At 45.0% G+C, this 23862-nt stretch overlaps 1 protein-coding gene across 2 annotated transcripts in view; it reads right to left on the bottom strand.

Moving 5' to 3' along the window:
- Positions 1-23862, bottom strand: part of atg3 (autophagy related 3) — a 76106-nt gene that overhangs the window by 31961 nt on the left and 20283 nt on the right. The window contains exons 2-4 of one of the 2 annotated variants that reach the window (XM_086006705.1): positions 14201-14305; positions 13547-13588; positions 6332-6381 (exon numbers count right to left, since the gene is read on the bottom strand). In XM_086006705.1, coding sequence (XP_085862831.1) covers positions 6332-6381; positions 13547-13588; positions 14201-14281 — 173 coding nt within the window. In that variant the 5' untranslated portion in view covers positions 14282-14305. The remainder of the gene's footprint in view (positions 1-6331; positions 6382-13546; positions 13589-14200; positions 14306-23862) is intronic. The other variant, XM_086006706.1, reaches the window with a different exon arrangement.

The following is a 23862-nucleotide window of genomic DNA, read 5'->3' as shown; positions in this document are numbered from 1 at the left end:
AGGGTAAGAGGAACCAAGGGGAGATAGAGAAGGAAGTCCTGCAGACACTGGTCCTGTCCAACAGGTACAATGTACTTGATACCTGTGAGGATAAAGATGCAGGCTGCGGGGTGGACAGCCAGAATGCTAACCAAATGGGGGAAGAGCAGAATAGAAAGATTGTAGTCATAGGAGATTCGATAATCAGGGGGATAGATAGTCCTCTACAGTCGCTACCGAGAGCAGTCTGCACAGAGTGGGATTAAACGGAGTGGACTTAAACAGAATGTTTTATTTGGGAATTTGGAGAAGAGTGGGAAGGAGTTCACTCAGTGGATGGTGAACCTGTGGAATTCTCTACCACAGAAGGCTGTGGAGGCCAAGTCACTGACTATATTTAAGGAGGAGATAAATAGATTTCTAGACACAAAAGGCATCAAGGGGTATGGGGAGAGAAGGGGAATATGGTATTGAGATAGAGGATCAGCCATGATCATATTGAATGGCGGAGCAGGCTCGAAGGGCCGAATGGCCTACTCCTGCTCCTATTTTCCTGTTTCTATGGAGTGTTGCTTTTTGCCTACACTACTTGTAGTGCTGTGTGTTACAGGTAGATATTTAATTTCAGTACCCTTAACTTAAGCTAGATCAAGTATGTAGTCAAGAAACGACACTGTAAACTAAGTTATCTAATTACAAATGTAATTACCTTTAATTAAATAAAACAAGGTCATTTAGGGATGGCAGTGCAGGTGCTGTGCTGCAACTGCAGCATGTGGGAGTTTGAGGAGAGCATTGTGATCCCAGACAACCAGGTTTCCAGTAAGTGCCTGCATCTTGAGGAACTTCAGTAAAGAGTTTTTGAGCTGGAGTCTGAGGTGCAGACATTGCAGGGCATCAGGAATGGGGAGAGTTACCTGGACACTTTAATCCAGGAGGCAGTCACACTCCTTAGGTTAGGTAGTGGTACAGGTCTGGTTAGTGGTCAGGGACAGGAAGGTGTGACTGCAACTCAGGCAGGTAAGGGGACCCAAGATGCAGTGCTGGAGGAGCCTCAACCTTTGCCCTTGTCCAACAGGTATGAGGTTCTTGCTGCCTGAGGGACACGCCTGCAGATGGATGAGCAAGCTGACCATGGCGCAGGAGGCCATTCAAGTGGGGGGGGAGTGAAAGGGAATGCAGTTGTGGTAAGGGACAGTATAGTCAGGGGGATAGATACTGTTTTCTGCAACTGCAACAGAGTTCCGAAGGTTGCGTTGCCTGCCCGGTGCCAGTGTTAAGGACATCTCCTCGCGGCTCGAGAAGAGCTTGGAGTGGGAGGGGGAGGATCCAGTTGCCATGGTCCACGTAGGAACCAACGACATCGGTAGAATTAGGAATGAGGTTCTGCTGAGGGAGTTTGAGGAGATAGGATCCAAATTAAAAAGCAGAAACTCAAAGGTAATAATCTCTGGATGGTTACCCGAGCCATGTGCAAATTGGCATAGGGACAAACAGATTAGAGGTTTAAATGCGTGGCTCAAAGTGTGGTGTGGGAGGAAGGGGTTTCAGCTCATGGGCCACTGGCACCAGTACTGGGGAAAGAGGGAGCTGTTCCGTTGGGACGGACTCCGCTTAAACCGAGCCGGGACCAGTGTCCTGGTGAACCAAATAACTAGGGCAGTAGACAGGGCTTTAAGCAATGAAGGGAGGGCGAGAGGCTTCAGGAAAGAGTAAATTTAAAAGCAGCGAGAGAAATGTCAAGGCTCTAGAGCAGAGTAAAATTTTGGATAAAAATAAGCAGAGTGGGTTAGGAACTGAGAGAGAGTAACAAAGGTAATAAGGCATCAGTGACTAAGGTGACATCAGGGAAAAATAGAAATAAGTTAAAGCTAAAGGCACTATATCTGAATGCACGAAGCATTTGCAACAAAATAGATGAATTAATAGCTCAGATAGAAATTAACATGTTTGATCTAATAGCCATAACGGAGATGTAGTTGCAAAGTGGCCAAGGTTGGGAACTAAATATTCCAGGATACTTAACTTGTAGAAGAGACAGGCAAAATGGAAAAGCAGGAGGAGTAGCCCTGATAATAAAGGATGGGATAAAGACAGTAGAGAGAAAGGATCTTAACTCCAAAAATCAAGAAGTAGAATCAGTTTGGGTGGAGCTAAGAAACAGCAAGGGGCAGAAAACATTGGTGGGAGTTGTTTATCGGCCCCCAAACAGTAGTTGTAATGTAGGGCAGAGTATAAATCAGGAAATTAGAGGCGCATGTAACAAGGGTAATACAGTAATTATGGGGGATTTTAATCTACATATAGACTGGGCAAACCAAATTTGCAGTAATAGTGTGGAGGATGAATTCATGGAATGTATGCAAGATAGTTTTCTAGATCAGTATGTTGAGGAACCAACTAGGAAACAGGCTATTTTAGATCTAATATTGTGCAATGAGAAATGGTTAATTAATAAACTTGTACTAAAGGGGCCTTTAGGGAAGAGTGACCATAATATGGTAGAATTTTATACTGAGTTTGAAAGTGATTTAGTTAAATCCGAAACTAGGGTCTTAAGTCTATACAAAGCAAACTACGTAGGTATGAGGAGCAAGTTGGCTAAGGTAGATTGGGAAACTACATTAAAAGCTATGACGGTAGACAAGCAATGGCTAGCATTTAAAGAATTAATACAAAATTTACAACAAATATACTATTCCTTTAAGGCACAAAAACCCCACAGGAAAAATGGTCCAACCGTGTCTAATGAGAAGTTAAAGATAGCATTAGATCAAAGGAAGAGGCTTATAATGTTGCCAAAAAGAGTAGTAAGCCTGAGGATTGGGAGGATTTTAGAATTCAGCAAAGGAGGACCAAGAAATTGATAAAGAAAGGGAAAACAGAATGAGAGTAAACTAGCGAGAGACATAAAAACAGACTGTAAAAGCTTTTATAGGTATGTAAAAAGTCTGTGCAGATAATCACAGCGAATTAAAAAACAGAACCTCACGGGTGTTAATCTCAGGATTACTACCCGAGCCATGTGCTAATTGGCATAGGGATAGGCAGGTCAGGAAGGTGAATGTGTGGCTGAAAGACTGATGTGGGAAGGAGGGGTTCCATTTCATGGGACACTGGCACCAGTACTGAAACAGGAAGGAGCTGTACCGCTGGGACGGGTTGCACCTGAACCGGAGTAGGATCAATGTCTTAGCAGAAAGGATAAATAGGGCTGTCGATAGGACTTTAAACTAGTAAGACGGGGGCAGTAGGAGGGATCTGGTGAAGATAACACAAGTCTGAAGATAAAAGAAATAGGAGATGATAGTAAAGGTCAGACTAAGGCAAAGAGCAAGGGTAACATAAACGGTCAGGGAACATATACAATTGTAAAACAGAAGTATGCCTTGTTCTTCAGTTTCAGTTTTGTTAAAAATAAGGTAAGAGGAACTATTAAAGACGAATTAAACTGCCTGCACAGCAATGTACAGAGTATCCAAAATTAAATGGGGAACTGGAGGCAATAATACATAGCAAGGAATCAGATGTAGTAGGAATAACTGAAACATGGCTACATAAAGAACAGGACTGGCAACTAAATATTGCAGGTTATAACATAATCAGAAAGGATATGGAAGGAAGGGGGGTGGGGTAGTTGTACTAATTAGAGATCATATAATGGCAGTAGAAAAAAGGGACATAACAAAGGTTAGAAACAGAATCCATATGGATTGAAATAAAAGGTAAGAAGGGATCAATCGCACTAACGGGTATACTACAGACCACCTAAGGGGTTAAGGGGATGAGAATGGAACTAGGGAAAATAAACTGGAAAATTTACCGACAAACAAAGAAATAGAACAGCAGTGGGAAACATTTAAAACGGTGATCAAGAGAGTCCAGGAGAAATATATCCCACTAAAAAGCAAGAATAAACTAGCCAGTAATGACACGCCATGGATGAATAAAAAAAGGGCAAAACTGAAACTGAAGAAAAAGGCATACACTAAGTACATAGACAACAAAGGAGGATGACAAAAGGGAATACAAAAATGTTATGAAAGAAGTTAAAAAAACAATTAGGAAGGTGAAGAGAAACTACTAAATTAAATCATCAAGGAAAATAAAAAGAAACGGTAAAGTATTCTACAGACGCAAACAACAAAAGAAAATCAGGACAGGGATAGGGTCACTAAGGAATACACATGATAAACTCAAAAAGGTAACAACAGTGAAATGGCAGATATATTAAATAATTACTTGGCCTCGGTATTTACCAGGGAGACCAACATGGTGGACATGACATTAGAAGAGATCAAAAAAGATAAAAAGACATTTAAGATAGAAAGGGAGGGGATAGGAGAAGAGATAATTGATAAACTAATCAAACTTAAGAATAAAACCACTGGTCCAGATGGATTGCACCACATATGTTGAAAGAAGTTAGGGAAGAGATAGCAGAGGCACTATTACAAAAATAAAAATTCATTAGAAAAGGGAATAATGCTGGAAGATAGCAAATCTGACTCCTATATTTTTAAAAAGGGAAATAGAACAAGTCCAGGGAACTATAGACCAATTAGCTTAACGTCAGTGGTAGGAAAGATAATGGAATCTTTACTCAAAGATGTAATAGAAAAACATCTAGAAATTGAAAAATATAATAAATAGTCAGCACGGATTTCAAAGGGGAAGGTCATGCTTGACCAACCTTATTGAATTCTTAGAAGAAATAACAGAAAGGGTAGATCAGGGTAATGTAATAGGCGTAATATATTCGGATTTTCAGAAGGCCTTCAATAAGGTACTGCATAGTAGACTCACAACTAAGGTCAGAATATGTGGAGTCAGGGAACAAGTAGCAGAGTGGATAGCAAGATAGCTACAAAACAGAAAACAGAGTGTAGGAGTTAAAGGTAGTTACTCAGATTGGCAAAAGGAAGGAAGCGGTGTTCCAGAAGGATAGCTGCTGGGACCACTGTTGTTCACCATTTACATAAACGATTTATAAACGAAACCCTGGATGTTCCCCTGGCTGGGGAGTCTAGAACTAGGGGTCACAGTCTCAGAATAAGGGGTCAGCCATTTAGGACTGAGATGAGGTGAAATATTTTCACTCAAAGGGTTGTGAATCTTTGGAATTCTCTACTCCAGAGGGCTGTGCATGCTCAGTCATTGAGTATATTCAAAAGAGAGATTGATAGATTTTTGGATATTAAGGGAATCAAGGGATATGGGGATAGTGCGGGAAGGTGGAGTTGAGGGAAAAGATCAGCCACGATCTTATTGAATGGCGGAGCAGGCTCGAAGGGCGGAATGGCCTACTCCTGCTCTTATTTCTTATGTTCTTATGATCTGGACTCGGGAATCGGAAGCACAATTTCAAAATCTGCAGACGACACCAAAGTGTGGGGTGTAGTTAATACAGGGGAGGACTGCGACAAAATACAGGAAGACATTAATAAACTTGCAGAATGGGTGTGTAATTGGTAAATTAACTTCAATGTAGAGAAATGTGAGGTGGTACATTTTGGTAGGAAGAATAAGGAGGCCACATATTCCTTGGAAAATAAGTGTCTAAATGGTGTAGAGGAGCAGAGGGATCTGAGGGTATAGATACACAAATCACTAAAAGTAATGACGCAGGTTATTAAGGCTGTAAAAAAAATAGCAAACCAAGCACTGGGGTTTCATTTTTAGAGGGATAGAATTGAAAAGCAGAAGTTATGTTAAAGTTGTATAAAACCTTGGTTAGACTACACTGAACAGTTCTGGAGAGGAACTGCAGAAGGTACAAAAAACATTTACTAGAATGATATCAGAACTGAGAGATTACACACATCGAGAAAGATTGAACAGACTGGGGGTCTTTTCTCTAGAATAGAGAAGACCGAGGGGTGACCTGATAGAGGTCTTTAAGATTATGAAGGGGTTTGATAGAGTAGACATTGGAGAAGATGTTTCCACTTGCAGGGGAGACCAGAACTAGGCAGTAAATATGAGATAGTCACTAATAAATCTAATAGGGAACTCAGAAGAAACTTCTTTACCCAGAGAGTGGTTAGAATGTGGAACGTGCTACCACAAGGAGTAGTTGAGGCGACTAGCATAGGTGCATTGAAAGGGAAGCTAGATAAACACATGCGTGAGAAAGGAATATGTTGATGGGGTTAGATGAAAGGTGGGAGGAGGCTCTTGTGGAGCATAAACATCAGCATGGACATGTTGGGTCGAATGGCCTGTTTCTGTGCTGTAAATACTATGTAATAGTATGTAAAATACTTAGACCTAAACAAATTCCATTTATAATAGATCTAGATTTCACTTTTCAATTATTAATCTAATTTTTCACAATCCATTATTCACTTACCATTGCCAAGTGGGACAGTGATGGACCAGATGATCTCCTGCTACCACAAACTGCAAAAATAAAAAGTAAAAAGATACCCACAAAATTAAGTATGTTTAACTGGAACAATCATGATTTGCGGGCATTCTGAGAATGCCTCTATATTTCTTACTTACACAACAGTTTACAGTGTGAAAGAAGCATTATGGCCAATTGAAAGTAGTCATTTATTTTTAAAACACTGTCTTTATTGGTCTACAGAGACTTGAATTTAGCATAGTATACAGGAAAATTGTGGCAAACAAGGTCAATTTAATAGCCAGAAACAAATGTTTAGTGGATAAAAAGCATTAATTCTTTCACAAAGCATCAAGATATAATGCAAATACCTGAAGAGTTCTTATCAGTTTGTTGAATTAGAAAAAGATTTTTTCCATGTAGCTCTAGCAAGCAAGAGAGGTTACTAACTTATTCTGTGTTCATTTCCTGAATGTATTAAGATTGTAACAATGAAAGGCGAATTTAGCAATCCAGTACTTCATCTGACTGTCAAAGAAAGATTAATTTTCACCAAAGCAAACTTCAGCATATAGCATCCCACTAACAGCATTTTAAAAATAAACAAATAGCTTTCTATACATAAAGGGGTAACCACTATATTTTGTCATACCACTACTGAAGTATCCTGCCTAAAACTACACTAGGCACCGGAAATTATTCTGCTTCATTTTAAAGGAAGTCACATCGAACTACATCAAGACTACAGCACAGAAACAGACCATTCAGCCCAACAGATCTACGCTGTCGTTTATGCTCCACACGAGCCTCCTCCCATCCTTCTTCATCTAACCCCATCAGCATATCCTTCTATTCCTTGCTCCCTCATGTGCTTATTTAGCTTCCCTTTACTCTCTGGGTAAAAGAACTTTCTCGAGTTCCCTATTGGATTTATTAGTGGCTATCTTATATTTATGGCCTCCCCCACAAGTGGAAACATTTTCTCCACTTCTACCCTATCAAACCCTTTCGTTATCTTAAAGACCACTAACAGGTCACCCCTCAGCCTTCTCTTTTCTAGAGAAAAGAGCCCCAGTCTGTTCAGTCTTTCTGGATAATGATAACCTCTCAGATCTGTCATCCTTGTGAATGTTTTTTGCACCTTCTCCAATGCCTCTATATCCTTTTTATAATATGGAGACCAGAACTGTTCAGAGTGCTCTAAATGTGGTCTAACCAAGGCTCTCCACAAGTTTAACTTAACCTTTGGTCTCCTTTACTCAAGGAAGGATATACATGCCTTAGAGGGAGTGCAACAAAGGTTCACTAGACTGATTCCTATAATGGGGAGGCGGGGGATTGTCCTATGAGGAGAGATTGAGTAGGCCTATATTCCCTAGAGTTTAGAAGAATGAGAGGTGATCTCATTGCAACGTATCAAATTCTTAAGGGGCTTGACAAGGTAGAATCTGGAAGGATGCTTCCCCTTGCTGGGGAGTCTAGAACTAGGAGTCACAGTTTCAGAATAAGGATTCAGCCATTTAGGACTGAGATGAGGAGAAAATACTTCACTCAAACGGTTGTGAATCTATGGGAGTGAAATTCAGTAGGTTAGCACCCCCAGTTAGCACCTGGCGGGGGCGCTAACGGGGCACTCAGGCAGTAGCACCGTGGCGGGGTGAGTCCCAGGCTGCACAGCAATTTCACTGGCCCTGTAGCGCGGGCAATAACAGTTAGCATCTTGGTCCCTTTTGCCATGTAGCTCATGACGTCAGTGAGTGTGCACCGCTCGCTGGGCGCCCAATCTGCAAACTTCAGTAGCGCCCCCTGCCTTACCGCCTCGTGCCGACAGCGCCAGGGAGTGGAGGTGTGAGCCAGCCGGCTGGCAGCTGCACAAAGGGATGCGCCCCAGCTGTCAAGGAACTTCCGTTCCAAAGGTCAATTATGAGTGGCAGAGAGCGCAGGATGTATCTGCAGCCAAATAAAGACTGCTTAATCTCCAGAGTGTTGCGGGTCGTCAAAGCACTTTGCATTTCATCTCCCAGCATATCGCCGTTCTGCACTCCCCGAATCATTAGGGGCTGGTGTGCAGACTCCAGTGACCCTCCCCTTTAATGGCTAGAAGGCACCTGCGCCAGTGCTGACGTCCGATTACACAACACCTCATATTCGTTATCGGTTGGAGCCTAACGCCACTCACCTACACCATTAGTGCCTGATTTAGTGCTCCACTGCATTCTTTGAATGCTGAGACTGAATTTAGCGGGCAGCGAGATTGATTAGCGCCTGGCGCTAAATTTCCAACTTCTCAAAAGTTAGCGCACTTTCCTGGGCGCTACTGAATTTCTCCCCCTTGGAATTCTCTACCTCAGAGGGCTGTGGATGCTCAGTTGTTGGAATATATTCAAGACAGAGATCGATAGATTGTTGGATACTAAGGGAATATGGGGACAGTGCAGGAAGGTGGAGTTGAGGTAGAAGATCAGCCATGATCTTATTGAATGGTGGAGCAGACTCAAAGGGCCGAATGGCCTACTCCTGCTCCTATTTCTTATGTTCTTAAGTAACATAACTTCTCTGCTTTTCAATACTATCCCTCTAGAAATTAATCCCAGTGCTTGGTTTGCTTTTTTAAAATCATAGAATCATAGAAATTTATGGCACAGAAGCAGGCCATCTTTTAAAAACCCAATGGCCTTATTAACCTGCGTCACTACTTTTAGTGATTTGTGCATCTATATTCCCAGATCCCTTTGCTCCTCTACCCTATTTAGATTCTTATTATCCATGCAATATGTGGCCTCCTTATTCTTCCTACTAAAGTGCACCACCTCACACTTGCCTATATGGAAATTAATTTGCCAATTTCATTAATGTCTTCTTGTATTTTGTCGCATTCTTCCTTTGTATTAACTACACCCATTTGGTGTTATTTGCAAATTTTGAAATTGTACTTCCGATTCCAGAGTCCAAATCGTTTACGTAAATGGTGAACAACAGTGGTCCCAGCAGCTATCCTTGTGGATCACCACTTCTCTCCTTTTTCCAGTCTGAGTAACTACCTACTCTCTGTTTTGTAACCTGCTTGCTATCCATTCTGCTACCTTTGCTCTAATGCCAGGCGCTCTGACCTTAGTCATGAGTCTACTATGCAGTACCTTATCAAAGGCCTTTTGAAAATCAAAATATATTACATCTACTACATCAACCTTGTCTAATCTTTCTGTTACTTCTTCAAAGAATTCAATAAGGTTGGCCAAACATGACATTCCCTTTTGAAATCCGTGCCGACTATATTTTCGGTTTCTAGATGTTTTTCTATTACATCTTTGAGTAAAGATTCCATTATCTTTCCTACCACCGATGTTAAGCTAATTAGTCTATAGTTCCCTGAACTTGTTCTATCTCCCTTTTTAAATTTAGGAATAACATTAGCTCTCCTCCAGTCCTCTGGCACCATTCCCTTTTTTGATGAATCTATCTATATATATAAATCGGTACTTCTGTCATTCTGTCTATCTGTCTTTCTGTCTATCTGTCATCGCGTGTGCGTTGCGGGTATGCACTCGAAAGTTACAGGGCGTACCTACGCGCGCGTTACCTCCAAAGAAAGCTTACGCTTCCGAGACGGTTGTAAGCGTATTTACGTTTCGGCCGGGCTAAAATTGCGCCCGCGGTATCCCAAAAACCTTCAACATACCGCTCATTAGCATCTCATTATCCGCTCATTAGCGACAGAGTGACCTCGAGCTCGACCAATCGTACGCCGGGTTGCTGGCGTGTGCCGCCGGGCCAATCGGTGCGCGTGTGGCCGGGCTTTATCGTTCTGAACCGAGGTGAGTCGCCGCCTTCTTGATTCCAAACTTTTCCTTTCTTTTTCCCCGCTTTCTGCGTCTTAAAAAAAAACGTTGCTTTTAAAACACATATTGTTTTTAAAAAAAATGATTTAGAAAGTAATTAACTTATCTAATCTCATTAATTTTCCTACCTTTCCCCGTTTTTCCAGGTAGGCCTAGAAGCCTCGGCGTCTCCTCCGCACCCACGCCCGAGCTAGGCACCTCCCGGCCCCACTCGAAGGCTGGAGGGCCGAGCCTCAGCCCAGCGCCGCTAGGGTGCGCGCGCAGCAGGAGCTGAGACGTCTCTCTCTGCCGGGGCTTGCTGAGCGTCCAGCGTTACCCTGGCAACCGGGCCCGCCGGACGTCTCGCACAGCCGCAATCGGCGGTCTTCACCTCGGGGGGAGGGGGGGGGCGGCCGCGACCCTCCGGGGGGGGGGGGGGGCGCGACCCTCGGGGGGGGGGGGGGGGCCTCGCGCGCAGCATGAGCAGCTGAGACGCGGCGCCTCTCTCTCTGGCTTGGTCAGCGTCACGGTTGCCCTGGCAACCGGGCCCGCCGGCCGAGAGAGACGCCGCGTCTCAGCTCCTGCTGCGCGCGCAATCGGCGGTCTTCACCTCGGGGGGGAGGGGGGGCGCGGCGCCCCCTGCCCGCCCTCCCCTCCCTCCCCCCCGCCCTCCATCCCCCCTCCCCTCCCCATCCCCCCTCCCCTCCCCTCCCTTCCCTCCCTCCCTTCCTTCCCCCCTCCCCTCCCCCCGCCCTCCCTTCCCCGCCCTCCCCCCCTCCCCGCCCCGCCCTCCCTTCCCCCTCCCTCCCTTCCCCCCTCCCCCCTCCCTCCCTTCCCCCCTCCCCCCCCCTTCCTTCCCCAGTCGCTCTCTCTCTTCCCCCCAGTCGCTCTCTCTCTTCCCCCCCAGTCGCTCTCTCTCTTCCCCCCCAGTCGCTCTCTCTCTTCCCCCCCAGTCGCTCTCTCTCTTCCCCCCCAGTCGCTCTCTCTCTTCCCCCCCAGTCGCTCTCTCTCTTCCCCCCCAGTCGCTCTCTCTCTTCCCCCCCAGTCGCTCTCTCTCTTCCCCCCCAGTCGCTCTCTCTCTTCCCCCCCAGTCGCTCTCTCTCTTCCCCCCCAGTCGCTCTCTCTCTTCCCCCCCAGTCGCTCTCTCTCTTCCCCCCCAGTCGCTCTCTCTCTTCCCCCCCAGTCGCTCTCTCTCTTCCCCCCCAGTCGCTCTCTCTCTTCCCCCCCAGTCGCTCTCTCTCTTCCCCCCCAGTCGCTCTCTCTCTTCCCCCCCAGTCGCTCTCTCTCTTCCCCCCCAGTCGCTCTCTCTCTTCCCCCCCAGTCGCTCTCTCTCTTCCCCCCCAGTCGCTCTCTCTCTTCCCCCCCAGTCGCTCTCTCTCTTCCCCCCCAGTCGCTCTCTCTCTTCCCCCCCAGTCGCTCTCTCTCTTCCCCCCCAGTCGCTCTCTCTCTTCCCCCCCAGTCGCTCTCTCTCTTCCCCCCCAGTCGCTCTCTCTCTTCCCCCCCAGTCGCTCTCTCTCTTCCCCCCCAGTCGCTCTCTCTCTTCCCCCCCAGTCGCTCTCTCTCTTCCCCCCCAGTCGCTCTCTCTCTTCCCCCCCAGTCGCTCTCTCTCTTCCCCCCCAGTCGCTCTCTCTCTTCCCCCCCAGTCGCTCTCTCTCTTCCCCCCCAGTCGCTCTCTCTCTTCCCCCCCAGTCGCTCTCTCTCTTCCCCCCCAGTCGCTCTCTCTCTTCCCCCCCAGTCGCTCTCTCTCTTCCCCCCCAGTCGCTCTCTCTCTTCCCCCCCAGTCGCTCTCTCTCTTCCCCCCCAGTCGCTCTCTCTCTTCCCCCCAGTCGCTCTCTCTCTTCCCCCCCAGTCGCTCTCTCTCTTCCCCCCCAGTCGCTCTCTCTCTTCCCCCCCAGTCGCTCTCTCTCTTCCCCCCCAGTCGCTCTCTCTCTTCCCCCCCAGTCGCTCTCTCTCTTCCCCCCCAGTCGCTCTCTCTCTTCCCCCCCAGTCGCTCTCTCTCTTCCCCCCCAGTCGCTCTCTCTCTTCCCCCCCAGTCGCTCTCTCTCTTCCCCCCCAGTCGCTCTCTCTCTTCCCCCCCAGTCGCTCTCTCTCTTCCCCCCCAGTCGCTCTCTCTCTTCCCCCCCAGTCGCTCTCTCTCTTCCCCCCCAGTCGCTCTCTCTCTTCCCCCCCAGTCGCTCTCTCTCTTCCCCCCCAGTCGCTCTCTCTCTTCCCCCCCAGTCGCTCTCTCTCTTCCCCCCCAGTCGCTCTCTCTCTTCCCCCCCAGTCGCTCTCTCTCTTCCCCCCCAGTCGCTCTCTCTCTTCCCCCCCAGTCGCTCTCTCTCTTCCCCCCCAGTCGCTCTCTCTCTTCCCCCCCAGTCGCTCTCTCTCTTCCCCCCCAGTCGCTCTCTCTCTTCCCCCCCAGTCGCTCTCTCTCTTCCCCCCCAGTCGCTCTCTCTCTTCCCCCCCAGTCGCTCTCTCTCTTCCCCCCCAGTCGCTCTCTCTCTTCCCCCCCAGTCGCTCTCTCTCTTCCCCCCCAGTCGCTCTCTCTCTTCCCCCCCAGTCGCTCTCTCTCTTCCCCCCCAGTCGCTCTCTCTCTTCCCCCCCAGTCGCTCTCTCTCTTCCCCCCCAGTCGCTCTCTCTCTTCCCCCCCAGTCGCTCTCTCTCTTCCCCCCCCAGTCGCTCTCTCTCTTCCCCCCAGTCGCTCTCTCTCTTCCCCCCCAGTCGCTCTCTCTCTTCCCCCCCAGTCGCTCTCTCTCTTCCCCCCCAGTCGCTCTCTCTCCTCTTCCCCCCCAGTCGCTCTCTCTCTTCCCCCCCAGTCGCTCTCTCTCTTCCCCCCCAGTCGCTCTCTCTCTTCCCCCCCAGTCGCTCTCTCTCTTCCCCCCAGTCGCTCTCTCTCTTCCCCCTAGTCGCTCTCTCTCTCTCTTCCAACAACAACATGCCCTCGAAAAAGCCTCGGCACCGCCGGGCACTTCAGCTAGTTTTTATATATATGCAATAGTCCACTGCAACAAGCTTTCCAGGTGTATTTTCACAATCACATTTATACTGAAAGAAGAATTTTTTTTTAATCCAAGGCTTAGTCCACAATTCTGTAAAACCGCTTAGAATTGGAGTTAGTTTTAGCTACAGCTGAAAAAAAGGGACTTATTTTCCTGAGGCCAGTTTATGGCAACAAACTTGTTATCCTATCTAATATGACAGCAACGTTTTGGGCACAGAAGATGAGATTTATGTTGAGCATTTACACCAAAAATATCATAATCATCTAAATTTGAAACAGCTTGAATCAGAGACTGCCAAGGCTCAGTCTGTTCTTTACTTAGCATTGACATTGCTATTAAAGACAAGATCATCTACCTGAATCAAATGCACAGATTACTTCCTCCTTTAACATGTAAATAACTTATTTAAACACACTCACCTCCTCTGGGGTAATTACTCCAGTCTCTTTAAACTTTGACTCCTGCATTGAAAAATGGGAGAAAGTACAGATTAATGATAGAAAAAAAACAGGCCTCTTGCATTAATCAAGCTATTCCTCAATCAGCACAGTGGTTAACGTGAGGGGATTGCAGTTCCATTGCCTCAATTTACTGGGCTGCAGAATGACCTAAAATTACACCCAAAGTTAAAGAACTGCAGAAACAAATCATATTAGTATTTCATTGTTAGTTATACAGCTTGGAGAAGCTAAAAATCACCTTGCAGAAAGTGGTTTCAAAAGCAGTAGTTTGGATGTTAAAATGCTAAATGGCCTTTCAATACATCAAACTGTATTCCAACCTATATATTCTCTGTGCATTACCTACCCCTTGAAAAATAAAGCACAGACATTTTCTATAAAGTATAAGTGAGCGACTTTGTGGTTAGGCCAATACAATAATCAAACACATGCCAGTGAAGTTACTGCAATAGAGAACCAAAAAACAAGGGATAAGTAGTTCTGGGTCCATTTTTTCACTTGTATCGGACTCTGTTCCACCCACAAAGTTTGACTACTCCAATTCATATCAGAAAGTCTGACAGTGTGTGGAGGCTTAACTATTCTGAGCAAAAGGACACACCAATATGGTACCTTATTGCAATCACAATGATCTTCCCAATCAAACAGTTTGATTTCATTTCCAAGGCTGGAAGTTCGATTCAGTGACAACATTCAAAGGCAATCTGGATACCACAGCTGAAGAAAGAAAAAGGGTTCACTAGTCCATGAGTACAATGAGACCACTGCAGCCTCGATCACTACTTAATTTATTGCCCTGTTTTACAACAAACTTTATTAATGCTACACAGCTCTCCTGAGGAAAACACAGAAGTCCTGTTGAGAGATATATAACAGCAATTAGCTAGTCATATACCCAGATACTCTGGCCAAAAGATTAATCCTAAAATGTAACTTACATAAACTGCTACTAACAGCACAAATCCTCTGGTTACAAATAAGTAATTTTGAGACCCGTGGTTTAAGGTTTCTCCAGAGTACAAAATCCAAAGCTGGCCAGACTTACAACCAAAACCCTGCTAATGCTGCCCTCCCAAATTGCTGTTATGTTCTCCTATGCTAGATAGTAAAACTAACTCAATTTAAGTTGTGCATGTATGCCCGTCATACACACATCTTTAACATAAAAAATTATTCAGCTTTCTGTGGAGGATCCCGTGATGAAAGCAAACTCCTCACCCTGCATCAAATGGGAAATTTCTGTAATTTTATGTTTTACTGTTTTGAAATAAAGTGGAAGCTATCTTTCCTTACTAAATGTAGAATAGAGACCACAACTCATGTGTCTATGAGCCACAGGTCCAGTTGTTTACATGTAAAGTAGCCAAGATGTAGAAGCTTGGTTCTAGATACCAATCAAATTGTTCATCCTGAGGGTCGTGTCTATTTGCAACACCAGATTTCTGATTGGTCCCCTTGAAGGACAAGACACACCCAACAGTTTGTCTGGAGTGCGTAAGTTGATCCTGCCTGCTGGAGAGCAAGCAAGATCTTTGTAATGTGTAATTTGATCCATTCATTGTGACAGGCAGGCTCCAGAGCTCACAGTACTAACACTACTGCTTTCAGAGAACAGACAGGGCTCATACTCCCAGGTTAGAAGCACTCACACTGCCAAGTTCAGATAGGAAGGGGTGAGGCCCTGGAGGGATTTTAAAATGAGGATGAGAATTTTAAAAATCAAGGTATTGGTGGACAATGCTACCCCCTACATTTTTTATTTTTTTTTGACTACGGGGACCATTCACAATTTCATGCATGCGCATAATCTCCCATTCAAAAGCCGGTAAGTGGCCTGTGCAGGACCTCCAGTCAGCTGCGTGTGGCGTAGCTTAGTGGGAACATTGTTGGTGGACCATGAGCCAATGTAGGTCAACGAGCACAGGGCTGATGGGTGAATGAGACTTGCTGAGTGTTAGGATACATGCAGCAGAGTTTTGGATGAGCTCAAGTTCATTGAGGGTGCAAGATGGGAGGTTGGCCAGGAGAACATTGGAATAGTTGAGTCTGGTAAATAACACATTAATGTAATATTATGCATGTTATAGGACCAACACAGAATACTCTCTCATTTAAAAAAATTCATTTATTTATTGCCCATCCCTAGTTGCCCTTGAGAAGGTGGTAGTGAGCTGCCATCTTGAACCGCTGCAGTCTTGGGGGGGGGGGGGGGGGGGGGGGGGAGAAATGGAGTGGGAGAACGAGGTGCAGGTGAAAGAACATAATCCAGGCTTAACAGAGGGCAGGAGAACATGATCTATCTTTCCATCTGGATCACGTTCTTGCCCTCATCCCCTTCCCCTTTAGACTTGGATCACATTCTCCACCCCCCCCCCCTAAACCCCGTCCCCACTGTGCTCCTCCCCAACAAGCTTCTGACCTTCTTCCACCCCCACCACCAAGTTCCTGACCATCTCCGAGCTCCTTGCTCCCCTCTTCCCCGAGCTCCCCCCGCTTTGATCCCAACCTTCTCCGCAGGGAGCAGTGGAAAGAGTGCACCACTTGGTACTGCGCATGCGCGACTGGATGAGTGGGCATGCGCAGAGGGAGCAGAACACCATGGAAATAATCGTAATGTCCTCTGAGGGACATGGGTTAATTGATATCCAAACACCAGCTCTTGTTCATTCTTCAAAAGTGTGATTTCAATTGCTTGCAAGTGTTAAAAGTCTGAAAGTTTACATACAAATTCATACAGCTTAAATGGGTGAACCATTAGGGAGCTTTCTTCTGAGAGAAGTTCGTAATGTATGCTGTTTAAAACCATCAAGAACAGGACAAGATGTGATTTTAATGGTCAGATGTCAACAGCGCACAGACAATGTGGAGCTCTGTCTTTAGGAAAAAAAAGACTTGCATTTATATAGTGCCTTTCACAACCACCGGACTCAAAGCACTTTACAGCCAATGAAGTACTTTTGGAGTGTAGTCACTGTTGTAATGCGAGAAAGGTGGCAGCCAATTTGCACACAGCAAGCTCCCACAAACAGCAATGTGATAATGACCAGATAAACTGTTTTTGTTATGTTGATTGAGGGATAAATATTGGCCAGGACACCGGGGATAACTCCCCTGCTCTTCTTCGAAATAGTGCCATGGGATCTTTTACGTCCACCTGAGAGAGTGGACGGGGCCTCGGTTTAACGTCTCATCTGAAAGACGGCACCTCCGACAGTGCAGCACTCCTTCAGCACTGCACTGGAGTGTCAACCTAGATTTACGTGCTCAAGTCCCTGGTACAGGAAACTTTGTGTTATCCGGAGGCTAAATGTCCTGCAAGCTCGAGCCACCGGCAAAAATCAGGAGCCATTTTTTTTCTTTTCGTTGCTTTTTTTTCCCCCCAGTCAGGCACTGCAAGGTCTGTAGCTATAGCAACAGCTTCAGCTAGAGACGCTTGCAGCTGCAGCCGACTGTTTAGAAGCTGTTGCTAAGCAACAGTGTTTGTTGTCAGATACGGAGATGAAAACCTCCGTATGCTTCAACATTAGAGCTGGAGTGTCTGGCAGTTTTGAGGGAACGGCAACAGCTCGGTCCCGTCGGTGCCGGATAGCACAAAGTTTCCTGTATTATGTGCTCAAGTATTTAGATCAAATATAATTTGTGGTTCATCGCATGGTTTTCAATTCCTTGCTTTGCACTGCCTAAACCACACAACTTGGCCAAGAAGGATTCCACACAAGTCATGTCCCATATAAATTCAATCAAGATACTTTGCCAAAAGCTACAGAAAAATACTACAAGGATGTGAGACCATCTCCTTTCTCATTTTGAAATGGTTTACATTTGTTTAAGTCAAGTATTGTACTGCTAGTTTCTATCTTTATCTTTCTGCGCATCGCAATTGTACATAAATTGGACTCCTAGTTGTAGCTTGAGCGTAATGGTCTGTGAGTGTGGCAGTTATCATTTTTCAGAGTAGATAGGAGAATGTGGTGGACTTAGAATTGGCCTCCAGCGTGATCTACTAGAATTAAGTGGCAACTATCCCGTCATGTATTCCTCATTCCTGACAAACATAAGGGAGAAAGCTTTGGAGACTCAAAGAAAAAAGAAAAAGACTTGCATTTATATAGCGTCTTTCATGTCCTCAGGATGTCTTGAAGCGCTTTACAGCCAATGAAGTACTCTTGAAGTGGGGTCACTGTTGTAATGTAGGAAACGCGGCAGCCAATTTGCACACAGCAAGCTCCCATAAACAGCAATGTGATAATGACCAGATAATCTGCTTTTTGTGATGTTGAATGAGGGATAAATATTGGCCAGGACACCAGGGATAACTCCCCTGCTCTTCTTCAAAATAGTGCCCTGGGACCTTTGACGTCCACCTGAGAGAGCAGATGGGGCCTCAGTTTAATGTCTCATCCGAAAGACGGCACCTCCGACAGTGCAGCACTCCTTCAGTACTGCACTCGATAGTCAGGCTAGATTTTGTGCTCAAGTCTCTGGAGTGGGACTTGAACCCATGACCTTCTGACTCAGGCGAGAGTGCTACCCACTGAGGCACGGCTGACTCAAGTCTGTTTATGTAAGCTGCTATTTTGCTGTGAACACAAACTAAAAGTGCTGGAATAAAAAAAAGGCACAGCAAGCCTTCACTAAACTGGAATTACAAATTAAAAATACCCGAACCATAACAATTGTTGGGAGAGGTGCGATGAATATCAGTCACAAACCAAACAAGTCAATTAAAGTAAACCACTAATAGTAAACAGCAGTGACCTGAACTACAAGAGCCCAGAAAAAGACAGATGGAGAGTAGAATTGACTGGTCTGACAGCAGGAGGTAGGAAACAGCCTACGCACATGTTCTTAGAAGGGCTTAAACAAAATTGAAAAGGAAGCAGAAGATAGGGAAGTATGACTCAAGCATGAAGAGGAAGAAAATCAGCAACAGCACAAAATAACTATTAAACCTAAACTCATTCCAAATTTTAAGAAAGAGGATGACAGACAGCTTCGTAAGCACATTTGGATTGTCAGCTAGTCAACTCGAATGGGACATTGGAATTTGGGCAGGAAAGCTGCTACCATCACTCAGTTGGAAAGCTCTTACTGCATTCTCTCAAGTTAACACCAAATTCTACATGGACTACAATACTGTGAAATGCACAATCCTAAATAGTTCTAATCTCACACCAAAACGTGGGTTTCCTCCGGGTGCTCCGGTTTCCTCCCACAGTCCAAAGATGTGCGGGTTAGGATGATTGGCTATGATAAATTGACCCTTAGTGTTAGGGGGATTAAATACGTGGGGTTACGGGGATAGGGTGGGATATGTGTCGGTGCAGGCTCGATGGGCCGAAATGGCCTCTATCTGCACTGTGGGGTTTCTGTGATTCTGTGAAGTGTATAGGTATAAACTGAAAATGTTACAGAAAACTCAGAATCGCAGTTACAAATAACTGGCAATAGACATGAATCATGTTTCAAAACTGTGGTTAGAATGAGATTTTTTTTTTGAAGAAATTAGAGCGTTGATATTAAAAGATCATTTTCTGGAAGTTGGCAAGGGTATGGCTGCTTGACGAGAGCAAGTCAGATGGCTGAGCAAGCAAGTCATTTTGTGACTTACCAATACTGGACAGCTGATGAATGGATGGGAACAAAGAGCTTCCACCCAGTTTGACTGGCAGGTGATTTGCCAAACTGAGTGATCAATTGGCATCCTTGTGAATCAGCGACTGTACAGCCCAGCCTGTCACAGGAGGAAAGTTAGGGATGCTACATGTTTAAGTGCAATAAGGTAAGGCACAAAGCGAGTAATCTCTGGTCTGAAAGGGAGTCCAAGGTGCTGTGGGGAAATCTGAATGTTACCTTGAGACACAGGATTGTTGGTTCTGTGTAGCAGCTTTTCTTTCACAAAATTTGGCATAGTACATTCACCTGGTCACTGTGAACAAGTGGAAAATGGAAGGCTTGCCTGATTTGGGTATGGTCTGATGCCTGTCCACCCACACCTGGTGTTAGGAGATCAGTTTCTAGAGTGCAGGAATGGTTGCATTCAAGTTATTTTGGGGGCAAAATATGTATCTTTGGCCAAGGTGTGGAAAAGGTGACAGCTTTGGAAGGGTGAAAAAGAAGTAGGAGTGTTAGCATCATTGCAGTGTAATGCATCTGTAGTTAACAGGGAACAGACTGGGGCTGGAAAACTGTCAAACTAATGCAAGATCAGTGTAGTTAGCTACAGTGGGTGCTGGTGGCATAATGCAGGGGAAGGGGCTTAACCAACCTGAATATGGTCAGGAGACCAGCCTGTTTGGAGGCAAAGGACTAGATTGTTAACTCTGAGGTGTGCAGAATGGTAGCGAATTACCCGCAGAAAGTTTATGAAAGGGAAATCCTGTTCACAAACCTATTGGAGTTCTTTGAGGATGTAACTAGTGGAGTAGACAAAGGGGAACTGGTAGATGTGGTGTATTTGGATTTTCAGAAGCCCTTCGATAAGGTCCCACACAAGAGGTTGGTGAACAAAATTAGGGCACATGGAATTGGGGGTAATATACTAGCATGGATTGAGAATTGGTTAACAGACAGAAAACAGAGTAGGGATAAACGGGTCTTTTTCAGGATGGCAGGCTCTGACTAGTGGGGTACCGCAAGGATCGGTGCTTGGGCCCCAGCTATTCACAATCTATATCAATGATTTGGATGAGGGGACTAAATGTAACATTTCCAAATTTGCTGATGATACAAAGCTAGGTGGCAGTGTCAGTTGTGAAGAGGCTTCAGGGGGATCTCAACAGGCTCAGTGAGTGGGCGAGAACATGGCAGATGGAATATAATGTGGATAAAGGTGAAGTTATCCACTTTGGTAGAAAAAACAGAAAGGCAGAGTATTTCCTAGATGGTGAAAGATTGGGGAATGCAGATGCTCAAAGGGACCTGGGTGTCCTTGTACATGAGTCACTGAAAGTGAATGTGCAGGTGCAGCAAGCCATTAGGAAGGCAAATGGTATGCTGGCCTTCATTACAAGAGGATTTGAGTAAAGAAGTCTTACTTCAATTATATAGGGCCTTGGTGAGACCACACCTGGAGTACTGTGTACAATTTTGGTCTCCTTACCTAAGGAAGGATATACTTGCCATAGAGGGAGTGCAACGAAGGTTCACGAGATTGATTCCTGGGATGGCGGAACTGTCGTATAAGAGATTGAGTAAACTAGGCCTGTATTCTCTTGAATTCAGAAGAATGAATGAGAGGGGATCTCATTGAAGCATACAAAATTATTACAGGGCTTAATCGGGTGGATGCTGGGAGAATGTTCCCCTTGGCTGGGGAGTCTAGAACCAGGAGCCTCAGGATAAAGGGTAGGCCATTCAGGACTGAGATGAGAAGAAATTTCTTCACACAGAGGGTGGTGAATCTTTGGAATTCTCTACCCCAGAGGGCTGTGGAGGCTCAGTCTTTGGGTATATTCAAAACAGAAGTCTATAGATTTCTGACTAGTAAATGCATCAAGGGATATGGCGATAGGGCTGGTGAATGGAGTTGAGGCAGAAGATCAGCCATGATCTCACTGAATGGCGGAGCAGGCTCGAAAGGTCAAATGGCCTACTCCTGCTCCTATTTCTTATGTTCTTAAGTCACCCAAAATACAGCTGTGCAAAGAAGCTGGGTAGTGTGAGCTGAGGAGAATTGGTGCAGCACACTCACTCTATGAGAGACCATATGGTAGCAGGTGGAGAGCACAGACCAGTTTAAGCTAACAGTGCCATTCTGTTTTCTTTTAATTTTATTTAAACACTTATTTGGAATATTTGAGTAAGAGAGAAAAAAAATTGGATGAAAATTTTTTTCAGTAAGCATGGTGATCAATTTGTGGGAACCCGATGGCCAGATTGTGCAATCACCGGGTGATATAATCTATATAATAGCAGTTATTGTGTGTCATACAGCAGGACACATTTAACAATAGCTCAGATATTCCGATCCCTACGGGTGGGTACTAGTTTGGGGGGGGGGGGGGGGGGGGGAGGTTCCTGGAGAGCAAATAATAAAAATGACAACAGAGAAGGTCATAGACTTAGGTAGCAGTGGGGAAATTAAAAACCAGAGCGTGTCAGGAAGGGGCAGAAGGTATGGAGTAAAAGGTAAAGTAATAAAAAGGGCAAAAGCAGGAACTGTCACAAAACATATTTGAAAGTTCTCTATCTGAATGCACGTAGCATTCATAACAAAATAGATGAGTTAATGGCACAAATAACTACATATGGGTATGATCTTGTGGCCATTACAGAAACATGGCTGCAGGGTGACAATGCCTGGGAATTAAACATACCAGGTTATTTAACGATCAGGAAGGAAGGGGAGGTGGGGTGGCTATGTTAATAAAGGAAGGAATCACTGTAATACAGAGAAATGATATTGGGTCAAAAGATCAGGATAATGAAACAGTTTGGGTGGAGATAAGGAATAATAAGGGGAAAAAAACACTAGTGGGCGTAGTCTATAGGCCTCCGAACAGTTGCAACTCTGTTAGACGGAGTATCAATCAGGAAATAGTTGAGGCTTGTAATAAGGGAACATCTATAATTATGGGGGATTTTAACTATCATATTAATTGGACAAATCAAATTGGGCAGGGCTGCCTTGAGGATGAGTTCATTTGAGTGTATTAGGGATGGGTTTCTTGAGCAGTATGTAACTGAACCGACCAGGGGACAAGCAACCTTAGATCTGGTCCTGTGTAACGAGACAGGATTAATTAAAAATGTCCTAGTAAAGGATCCCCTTGGAATGAGTGACCATAACATGGTTGAATTCCATATTCAATTAGAGGGTGAGAAGGTTGGATCTCAAACAAGCGTGCTAAGCTTGAATAAAGGAGACTATGAAGGTGTGAGAGCGCAATTGACTAGAGTGGATTGGGAAAATAGATTAAAGGGTAAGACGATACATGATCAGTGGTGTACATTTAAGGAGTTATTTTACAGCTTCCAAAAAATATATTCCAGAGAAGAAAAGGGTGTAAAAGAAAAGACAGCCATCCGTGGCTAAGTAAAGAAATTAAGGATAGTATTCGACTAAAAACAAGGGCATATAAGGTAGCCAAATCTAGTGGGAGGATAGAGGATTGGGAAAACTTTAAAAGACAGCAAAAAATAACAAAAAGATTCATTAAGAAAGGGAAGATAGATTATAAAAGTAAGTTAGCAAAAAATATAAAAAAACAGATAGTAAGAGTTTTTATAGTTATATAAAAAGAAAAAGGGTGGCTAAAGTAAATGTTGGTCCCTTAGAGGATGAGACCGGGAAATTAATGGTGGGAAATATGGAGATGGCAAAAACACTGAATGAATATTTTACATCAGTCTTTACAGTAGAAGACACTAAGAATATCCCAACACTGGACAAACAGGGGGCTAAAGGGGGGGGAGGAGCTAAACACGATCAAAATCACGAAGGAAGTGGTACTCGGTAAAATAATGGGACTCAAGGCGGATAAATCACCTGGACCGGATGGCTTACATCCTAGGGTCTTGAGGGAAGTGGCGGTAGGGATTGTGGATGCATTGGTAATAATTTTCCAAAACTCCCTGGACTCGGCAAAGGTCCCGGCAGACTGGAAAACTGCTAATGTAACACCCTTATTTAAAAAGGGCAGTAGACAGAAGGCTGGAAACTATAGACCGGTTAGCCTAACATCTGTGGTAGGTAAAATTTTGGAGTCCATTATTAAGGAGACAGTAACAGGACATTTGGATAAACATAATTTAATAGGACAAAGTCAGCATGGTTTTATGAAGGGGAAGTCATGTTTGGCAAATTTGCTGGAGTTCTTTGAGGAAGTAACATATAGGGTGGATAAAGGGGAACCAGTGGACGTAGTGTATTTAGACTTCCAAAAGGCATTTGACAAGGTGCCACACAAAAGGTTATTGCTTAAGATAAAAAATCACGGGATTGGAGGTAATATTCCGGCATGGATAGAGGATTGGCTATCTAACAGAAGGCAGAGAGTTGGGATAAATGGTTCATTCTCAGACTGGCAATCAGTAACTAGTGGTGTTCCGCAGGGGTCGGTGCTGGGTCCCCAACTCTTTACAATCTATATTAACGATTTGGAGGAGGGGACCAAGTGTAACATATCAAAGTTTGCAGATGATACTAAGATGGGGGGGAAAGTAGTGAGTGAGGAGGACATAAAAAACCTGCAAGGGGACATAGACAGGCTAAGTAAGTGGGCAGAGATTTGGCAGATGGAATACAATACTGGAAAGTGTGAGGTTATGCA

The sequence above is a fragment of the Somniosus microcephalus genome, chromosome 14 (genome assembly GCF_052327205.1).
Source record: "Somniosus microcephalus isolate GS21.2 chromosome 14, FLI_Smic_1.0, whole genome shotgun sequence".
Lineage (NCBI taxonomy): Eukaryota > Metazoa > Chordata > Chondrichthyes > Squaliformes > Somniosidae > Somniosus > Somniosus microcephalus.
The sequence above is the reverse complement of the archived record's forward strand: the minus strand, read 5'-3'. Positions and strand labels throughout refer to the sequence as shown.